Source organism: Pyxicephalus adspersus, chromosome 6 (assembly GCF_032062135.1).
Source record: "Pyxicephalus adspersus chromosome 6, UCB_Pads_2.0, whole genome shotgun sequence".
NCBI lineage: Eukaryota > Metazoa > Chordata > Amphibia > Anura > Pyxicephalidae > Pyxicephalus > Pyxicephalus adspersus.
Window position 1 is genome coordinate 74,585,626 of NC_092863.1, and position 10,631 is coordinate 74,596,256.

At 36.0% G+C, this 10,631-nt stretch overlaps 1 protein-coding gene across 2 annotated transcripts in view; it reads right to left on the minus strand.

The window, feature by feature from the left end:
- VCAN (versican) overlaps positions 1-10,631 on the minus strand; it is a 69,810-nt gene that overhangs the window by 40,563 nt on the left and 18,616 nt on the right. For both annotated transcript variants that reach the window (XM_072416189.1, XM_072416188.1), the window contains exons 3-6: positions 8,297-8,674; positions 7,753-7,927; positions 6,637-6,764; positions 1,100-1,387 (exon numbers count right to left, since the gene is read on the minus strand). In XM_072416189.1, the coding sequence (XP_072272290.1) occupies positions 1,100-1,387; positions 6,637-6,764; positions 7,753-7,927; positions 8,297-8,674 (969 nt within the window). The remainder of the gene's footprint in view (positions 1-1,099; positions 1,388-6,636; positions 6,765-7,752; positions 7,928-8,296; positions 8,675-10,631) is intronic.

Here is a 10,631-nt window from a genome sequence, read left to right on the forward strand (position 1 = left end):
ATTATTTACACTCCCTGTAAATCAATGCACTCTGTACCAACATTTAGGCATACAAGACCCTTGTAGATCAAAGACTATTTGACCAAGTGTGAAGAGAAGCATGGTCAACTTCCGAACCACAGACAGTGCAAATAAGGATACAGTCTTTGATCCTTCCTCTTATTATTAAACATGTTGTTGACATGTGTTCTGCTTTCATGATATGCCTGCATGGCCAAGATTGTAAGATAGTACAAATCTTTACTTATATTGCTACTAGGTAAGAATGCTGTACCCGATAAATTGACTCTTGTCTTTAGTAATAGTGAATAATGGAGGCTTTTGAAGGATAAGACTTAAATACCAACATACCTAAATCAATTACTGAATTAACTATCTAAAACATTTATAAGTCCATAACATTTGCTGACTTTTCATTTGGACATTTATAGGGCATTTACCGAAAAAAAAAAAATATATATATATATATGCCTTTCATTTTTCTGCACTCACTCAATCAAAATCATATTATCTAATGTGTTGTATTATTATAATATTATAGAATGTAATCTTCCTAATGTTATCGTCATAGCGTGTATACCTTTATGTATGGCGATTTTACCAAGCTGTAAATATGACATGATTTTTTAATGTGTGCTATAAAAAATCAGGCCACAACCAGGGTTAAAAAAATGGTTTAAAATCCCTAATTCTCCAGGTCTCATAAAAATATTAAAGTTATGCTTAGACTTGCAGTGAGTGTGTAGTACAGTTACAGCTTCCTGATGCCAGAGAACCACTAGTAGGGTCCCACTCATGGCAGCCCATTGAGAATAAATGGGGCAGTAGTAAGAAGTACTGTCTGATGTTAAATGTGCAAATGCAGTTACTTTAGAATGTGGTACAGCAGTGCAGGCCAACCTACAAATGGAGTGTATGTGATCATTAAATTTGGTACGAGTCTCTTCTAATATATGTATTTCATGTTTGGCTGTTTGCAGGATGTAAATGCCACTAGTAACAGCTGACAACTAAAAATAATGGTAACAGTTGACACCTATTAGTTGCAAAAATGTAACTGAGTAGACAAGGAACCCTGAAACGTAGTAGTTTTACTTACTCTGAATACAGTAGGCATTATACTTCTCCTTTGGCTGAGGAAAATATGTCTGGTTGCTGAAGCGATACTTAGTCCTCACCCCAAGGAGTCCACCTCCACACTGGGGTCTTGCAAAAGAGACAGGATAACGCACACTGCCATCCGCAAGCCAGCCATAGTCACACTGATCGAAGCCTTTCCTCCAAGCCGCATACAAGTCACCAACAGTTGCCAGAGCTGCATGTCTTTTCTCACACTCTGATTTAGCTTCCTCGAGTGTCAGCTTTTTGGGAACATGGAATAGGTCACCTGAAAAAAACAAGATTTAAATATTAATCTACTATTCTGAAACACAAATAAACAGAATTTATTACAGGGTTAAAAACAATAAGTATTTTATTTCATATATATATATATATATATATATATATTTGATAAATACATTATTTTCCAATACATGTTTAATTTATTTTACAGTTTCTTCATGTGGCTTTACTGGTCCTGTTCTGGGCTCCATACCAGAATATTTCTTTCTTGACTCCAATTAAGCCAATACTGATGGTGACAAAGCCTGTTTCCCTGAGTAATCTGAGTAAATGTGAAAGGCAGTTCACCATCTAATAAAGATTTTCTTTTTAAATATTTGCTATGTTGCCTCAAAGCTTTAATCACTGAGTGAACCACTGCCACTAAGCATTTGTGAAACTGCTGCCCCAGCTATATAAATACCAACAAAGAGGTTTTTTTTTTTTTGCTTCTAAAGCATTCTCTTCGGAGGCTGTTGGTAGTTGTGAGTGGTGCACTGATGTGTAAATACCAAGCTACACCTTCATCTCATGAAATGAAGAGTCAGACAAAAGGGTCTAATAGTAATAACACATGAATCAAAGAATGTCCTTCTGCTATAGTTTATTAAAGTCCAACTGGGAATACACTCTCTAAATCAAGGCATGGCTAAGGAGTAGTATTTAAAGTGTTAGCCTGAGGTGTCAGGTTAGGTAACATTGGTTCCTACTTTCCTAATAATTAAAATATAGCTATTATTTAGTTCAAGTACATTGCATCCTAAAAACTGAATATAGGAGCTAAAATATTCAAATGCATCATGCAACTTAAACTGCACTATGGGCCCTGGACCTTCGTAACTGAGAAATGCTGCAGTAAAAGTTAAGAACCAGTAAATCAGTTAATCTTGCACTAAAAGCTACTTCATTTGCCTGATAGGGAACTCTTTAGCATGACAGCACTGAGAAATCCCTACTAATAGGTACCCTAAATATAGTTCCCTATAAGAGTATCTCACCCCACTATATCCTGCCTGCACTCTGCATATATTCAGAAAAAAGATCATCGCTGCCACTGGGGATAAGGATACATGATCTTCATGATACAGTTCAGTGCACCCCTTTATTATTCATTCTATGCCTGCCAAATCTTGGTGTCTGCTCTCCTGATTTATCTCAAGAGTGAAATTGCTAATACTTGTGAAAGTGAAAGCTAATGATTGTTAGAAGCATGGAAACACTATGGGCAGTGAGTTCTTATTTTTTCTAATAAAGGGTTGTTGTTTTTCTGAAACCACATGTCCACATGTGTTTTTTTTATAGTAAGTGAAATGTTAGATGCCAACAATTCTTAGTGTGGTTGTTTAAATAGAAACATAGAAGGTTGCTAAAGAAAAAGACCAAGCAATCCATTGAAACTACACCTTTTCATTTATGAATATATTTTTGGGGGTTTATTTTTGGGGGTTTTTTAAACCTATTCATTTGAGAATAGATCTATCTATTTCAAGGACACAGTATTCTGAAAGAGGCCTAAGAATCTATGTAGGGGAATCCAGACCTCCTTCATCCTGCTGGCCATCCCGCTAGTGTTGAAGCCCAGAATTTGATTTACTTTCCTCATTGCCGGGCCACACTGTTTGCCAGTTTGCAGCCATGAAATAGGTGCCCCAATTCTGTTTCCCTATGTAGATCTGCTCAACACTGTACCCCAAAGAATGGACAAAGATTGCATTAATTTGCCTTTAGAAACTTCACAGTGCAGTTTCCACTGATTTGACCAATCTTCGGGCAATGTCAAACCATGTTCCATGTTACAAACATTGCCAGAAATATCAAGCCTATTGTACCACTTTGTGTCATCATCAAATTAACATAAATTACCCAACCAACCTTCAGTTATATTACTTACAAAGAGATTACACAGAACAACACCTAGTACACAGACTTGTGATACTGGTCTCCGTTCCAAATGACTTATGATGTTAGTTGTCAGCACAACCATACTTGTGGTTGGATAAACTGTATGACAATGTGCTTTTAATAAAGAATGCTGAAACCTAATGCATTACCTCATATGAGCCACATAGACATATGTTAGGATTGTAGTTCTATGAGGAATCCAAGCATACTATATTGATGATGTCACGTCATGTTGATTCCCATTGCAGATTGCACTTTAACATCCTGGCTTTTTTTAAACAATGCTGTACTTTGTACTAAGTGATAAAGGTTACAATTTTTGTTTTTCCACCCAAAAAGTAGCAGAAAAAATCAATCTGTTTGAATTTCCTAAATTATGATTTCCTGGATATCAGAAAAAAAGAAAAGGGGGAGTAAAATTTCTCAGTGTTTTCATAGCTGGATTTGGAATAACTCAGCGAAATCAGTGAGGTACAATAAAGCTCAGAGCACATATGCAATAGACGCTCACGTTGTAACTCTGTCAATACAGCCCAGAAAATGGAAACCATGACAGTGTTTATGTTACAGACAATAATGCAGTGTGTGTTAACCTTGGCAGCCTTCACTAGCCAGGTTGAAGTCAGCAGCGAGAGCGCCCGAAGAATTGACGGGATTTTCCTGTGTTGCCTATGTGCACGTTACTTTTGAAAAAAAACCACCTGACTATTTAAGGTTTGGTTTTTTTTATGGCTGTTAAATACCACAGACTAGACTTATGAGCCAGGTTCTCGACTCCAGACAAAGGCTGATTCAAAATCATCTCTGGAAAGCACTAGACGCTGTCTTATTAGCCTATTCTTCAAACGTCTGTCAAACCTTAAGCTTTTGGCATTAGATTTTACTTTCATCTTTCCTTATTACTGCTGTCCCACCTGTTTAGGTTGCCTCTTTATTTATCCCAAAGCATATATACATGAATTTTATGGTGCCAGGAGAATATTACCTAGACAGTTCGCAAACTGAACAAACTTAGCATGCCCTGCAGTTTATAGATTCATACTTGTTTCCAGGCAATGTTCATTTTCCGTTACTAAAACTTCTAGGCAGAAAGCCTAGTGGTAGACTTATTGCCACAGAAGCCCATGCAGCTATCCTTCCCAAAAGGCCTTGCCAGCAGGTACTTTTAAAACTAGTAGAATCAAAACGCTTTTTGATATGATTTTTAAAGAAATCTGACAGATATAATCTGAACTGTATACATGTTCATTTTATGAAAATAGTTATAAATGTATCTTGTTATGGTTGTCTGAAGAGATCATTGTGAAACTAGTTGGGACCCCATCCGTCTTAGCCAACTCATCACATTTAAGGTCTGGTATGGGTACTGAACCGAAACATGTACAATATCTTGTTAAGTTATAGAATTTTTATCTTGTGTTTATTTAGTGCTGACATATTACATATGTCCATAGTCATGTCACTAACTGTCTCTCAAAGGGCCTTACAATCTAATATCCCTACCATAGTCATATGTCATTAACATAGTCAAAGTCACATAGTCATTTTTTGGGGGAAACTGATTATACATTGAGCCTGATTTATGAAAGCTTTCCAAGGCTGGAGATGATACACTTTCATCAGTGAGCTTGGGTGATCCAGCAAACCTGGAATGGATCTGATCCAGGATCGAAAACATTTGCTAACATGAAATCCATTCTAGGTTTGCTGGATTGCCCATGTCTATTGATAAAAGTGTATCCTCTCCAGCCTTGGAGAGCTTTAATAAATCAGGCCCATTGATGGAATGTTTGGCCAATACATATTTGAAGCATGTTACAATTTAATAAGGGAAGAAAAGTTTTCTAAACATGTTTTAATCACATTTAATATGCATGTTCAGCATTTTTTGGTGTTCTGTCTCACCTTCTTTCCATATAATCTTTCACTCTGGACAAGCCAAATTGTTCCTGGCAGAGGTGCATGCCAGCGGCCTCATGTATTTGGAATGTGCAGACTTTTTAAAGTGTGTTTGAAGCTGAAAATGTTTTCATAGTTTTGGATAAAGTGTAGTGTTGAAACACCTGTCAGTTTTCTATGTCTGTCTCCTCACTGGAGAGATTTACCATCCCTTCCTACACTATCCAAGGCCAAAAAAAAGTTTTGGTTTTACATATTCTTTATTGTATGCTCATCAGAAGACAGTACCATCAGTACTATGAATGGTAGAAGCTCTAACAGGACAGTATTTTTTTACTGTGTAAGTAGGATATAAAGATTAAAAACAGATAAAAAAAAATCCTACACAATAAGGGCCCAGTTTATATCCATCTGGAAAGTACATCACTTTTACTTAGGAAATATTTTAGTAAGAGCTGTTATAAAACTGTATAAACATCAGGCTCTTAAAGCTTCTAACTGTTTAATGTAATAAACAATAATGTAATAAACATATTATTTGCACTGTAGTTGGACTTTTTTTTTATCTTTGAATTTGAATAAATTGCTTGACCTTCAAATAAGTGTATAAACACCTATTCCTAGTGGGGATTGGCCTATTGGCACATACTCTCCAATTATCAGAGAAAGATAATATAATAATATTATCAAAAAGAAAATATGAACCAATCCACTGAAAACAAACTATGTTGTATAAAGTAGCTGTATATGTGAACATATTAATTTGATGTATAGGCAACATGGCTGTCTGTTAGTTGTTTTTTTACAAAATACCAAAAAGAAGTCTTCTGCACTTGCTTATCATATACCGTCCTAGAAAATATATTCTGGTATTCTGATATATTCTGGTCTTCAAACTATTTTTCAAAAAAATCTCTATGAAGTCTTTTTTATGAATCAATCTCTCTCAACCAACTACTCCTTTAAATGCAACACTTGCAGATTTTTCAGAGGCTCAGTCAACATACTAGGCCACAGACAAGTTAGAAACCACTATTTAGGATTGCTGCCTTATATAGCACAGGGGAAGGTTCTGGTACATCTATTGTAAGTGTTCATTATTGCAAAAAGGTCACAAAAAGCCATGGAACCTTGGTAGTCAGTAAGGGAAAAAGTCCCAATGTTCAACTACAAAAAAATACTTCTAATAGTCTAACACTGGCTGTACATGAGATTTGACAGCAGCCCCACATTGAATGGATATCCTATATTAAGCAGCAAGCCTGAATAGTCTTTTCTAACCCTCCTACCTCCCCACTGTGCTTTAATTGAAACCTCACTAACCACATAACTATAGGGTTGGGTCAGCTGTTGCTTTTTGCCTAACGTAAATGAAATACACTAAAAGCAATACTTCCTGGCTTTCCTATCTCTTTGGTCTGGAAAATAGAGCACACAGTTATAGAATCTTACCCTGAAGTTCATCTACAAAGCAGTATACATCATATTTCTCCTCTTCTGGGCGTCTTCCATAAGTTCTGATTCCTTCTTTGCCTTTCTTGTCACCATAACAGCCAGCCCTTGGGTTACGGATTGGATATCTTAAAAAAGGCAAGCAGGATACCATTACTTCCACTGTTTTTTAGCAGATAACATAGCTATAATATATAATATTACAATTCACTTACATGTAACATTGTTGAGGTATTACACAGAATGTGAAGACAGGGAAGTATAGTACAATTCAAGGTACAAAGCTTTAAGCTAGCCATAAACAGGCAGGTATACTGCTCAAAATATTGCAAGGATGATTCCAGCAAAGAATGCACAATCATTCTTATCCTTTTCTTTTCTTGTAGATTATATTGAAATAAGGACCTATATAAAAATGTATTGAAAATATGTATCCTGTACAATAAGGAGTGCCCATTAAAGCCGGAAGCAATGTCTAAATGTCTATGATGAACCTTAAAACTTCAGAAAGGAAATTTCTATCTCATAGGTGACATTTTAAAATGGTATTTGATCCCTAGGAGTAGAAAATTTATCTTTAATTACTCCTAAAAAATAGCAATGTACTTTTTGTGTCCTGGCACTCCTGCACCTTCATCCTCATAGCTGGAGAGGAAGATGTACCTGGTGACCTGCAGTGTAAGGATCTCCCTGCTCCATGCATTCTGTTGATCTGTGCTGTGTTTACCTCTCCCGCTGCTGCCTGATTTGGACTTCATCAGTCACCTGATTACAAGCTAGCAAAACACTAGAACTTTGCCAAATATGTTATTTTATTTGAATAGGTTTTAATTTTAATCTTTAATGATTATGAGGCAAAAGAGTAACAGAGAGATCAGTTTTCATTAGGCAAGAAATTACAAAAGTTACACTGAATGTAGCCCATGAACGTAGGACAATAAGTCTAAAGACACATGTAAGGAGTTAATAAAATCAATCAGTAAGAGCAATATATTTTTTTTTAATCCGCTGCCTTACATATAGTGTTTTTTACATGTAAACAGTTAATTGTATATTATAATTTGCAAACATATAACATTTACATGAGTATTGTCTGCTGAATACCAAAATATTTACCTAACAGTTTGGTCTGCCAGCCATCCAGCATCACACTGCTCAAAACCATCTTCATAGGCAGCTCTTAGTTGTGCCGGAGTTGCAATTGTGGCACCATTGTCTATACAAGCTTTTCGGGCACCTTCAAAGTCCAAGATGTACTTGTCTACAGGTGCACGATAGTGGAAGACAACACCTACAAAACCAAGAAATCTCCATTAACCCTACAACTCATATGTAGATTAGGTTTATCATTACTGTTAAAATAAAATAGAGACAGGCAGCCCTTACAAATACTAGCATCCTGTCTCTGTTATAAATAGTTTTATTTTTCATCTATGTTGTAAAAGGAGAGATTTTGCCTCAGATTTTGAACAGAAGACAGTAGTTACTGCAACCAGTAGTAAAGCAAAATCTCTAAAATGGGAACTGGAAGAGCACCCATCAGAGCAAAGCTATAGGTTCCCCCAATATGACCAATTGCTCCAATTATAATTTCACTGACCAATTGCAACCGGGTAATTTTGAGAAGATATGCATCCCCATATCACATATAAGGTCTTACCAGAAACATCCAGAGAAATTGTATCTTGAGTATCTTCGATCCCAAAGAGCACTTCACATCGGTAAACGCCTGCATCGCTGGCCCGGAGTTTAACCATTGTTAAGGATGCATCGCCAATGTCTTCTGGGTGACTGGGTACAGACACTCTGCCCCTGTAATTTTGGCCAATTTTGATACCACCACTTTGGGCAACTAGAACTGTAGTTTCTTTTGGGTCTTTTCCATCTCTGCTTTTCTCAATTTTGGTCCATTTTATCCTCAAAAACTCATTTGTAATGTTGTAACTTGGCGGTAATGTGGGAATTGTTGAGAAAAAGCATGGTAATGTCACTCTCCCTGACAAAGTTCCTTTAACTGGTGGACTCTTTTCCAATGTAACTTAAAAGAAAAAAGAAAAAAAAATAATTATCTTAATTGTTAAATGTCAAACACTTCTTGATAAATAAAGGATTTTACAGATACATTTACATAAGACCAAGGGGAAGAATTCACGTCCAGTTGAACCATGTGGTTCAACTATCCATGTAGATATCAACAAACCAAAAACTTTAGGCCTGGGAACCATTACACTTTTAAAAGAGCAATAAAAATGTGTATGGATTACAAAAACTACAAAAATGTTACCTTCAAAATAAAATTACACTCCTATTCTATAAGGTTTACTGGTGTATATGAGCTGATTTATTAATGAAGGAGAGACTGTTTATTGAGCAAAGCAAATAGTCCCTTTGTAAAGGTAATGTTCACTAGAAAATATGTTGGAGATGTGCATACTTTAAATGTCCTATCTATTTCCTGAGGACTTATTCCTAATAACCACAGCTTCACCTCATAAATCAACCAATCATGATTGAAGAATTGAGCCTACAAACCATCCATTCTCAACCTCCCCCTTCACATTTGATGATGCCTACATAGTTCTGTGGGTGACACCACTTGGTAGACCCAACTGACCCTAATTATGTTTTATTTTATTTAATTTTATTTATTTTATTTAAAGGCAGTATTCTAGCCACCACTGTAGAAAAGAATTACTTGCACTGCCCACCAGTTGTTCCCCCATTGACCCCCAATAAAGTGGTTTTAGCAGAGGTTCCCTGAGACCTGAAAAAAAAGAAAGGCTGCCAGATACTACAAAGTTTATGGTGGCCAATATATTGCAAGTTAATTGTTGTTGGTTTTTATTACTAAAGAAAAACAGTGCTTGAACTAAAAAAATGAAGCTGTTATAGGTTCTGTACACACAGCTTCTGTAGTACAAGCCCTCTTTAAGTTGGAGTTAGTACAATTATAACTCACAGCATACATGAAAGATAAATTGAAATCAATTCCCCTATCAACTTGGTAACATATTACATTAACATATTTGTCTCATATATTTGCACAGCATCCCTTGAGGAAAGTACAAAAATTGAATTTCTCATTTCTCAGAGTCTTCCAGTAGATAAATAATAGCAGAGTCAGGAAATATATCTGACAAAGCATTACACTTCCTACATTACCATTGGCATGTATGGAGGTAAAATCATCTATTCCAATGTGGTTTCATTATTCTACAACTTTGCTTTAACAAGTTACATCACATTTGTCTGGAATGTATAGGAAATAAGGAAGAGCTGCCAAGTGATTTGGATAATAGTTTAACTACTCAGCTCTGGATAACTGCATAAAACAATAATCCCCATTGTCATCAATGAAAATCTTTGTTAAAACGACTTCCTATGTAGCCCCAGGACTCAGAGTAGTCCTAAAGGAGAACAGAGATACTACCAATACTTCTAGCAAACATTTTTTCTTCTTCCAGCTAAAATTTGTGTCTACAAGGCTTTCCAATAGACTGTGCAACTAGATCCAGATGTGAAGCTGCTATCCTTAGGCGAACCCTACATATAATTCATGGAATATTTTGATACTTCATAAAAGATAATGCCAGCAGCATCTTAGGTGAAATTTCTGATGTACATTAAACAGGTTTTCTGTTTACTTGGTTAAATTACTACTTTGTTCAAGGCTATTAGTGTATTTGTATACATTGATAAGCCACCGACGTCCACTAATTGCTACATTTTTAGTTTTCCGCTAGACTACTTTCTATCCAAAATCTTCCACTCACATTTGTGCATGTTAAGATACACATATAGTATATTAGCATGTTCAGATGTTTGTTTTGGATTTCTGTTTTTAATTCTGTTGAAATTATTTAAATGGGCTTTTTTGTGATAAATGGCTGGATAGTGTTCTAAGAAATGTTTGACGCCAATTTACCGTATTTTTCGGACCATAAGACGCACTTTTTTTCCCCCTAAAGTGGGGGGAAAATCAGGGTGCGTCTTAT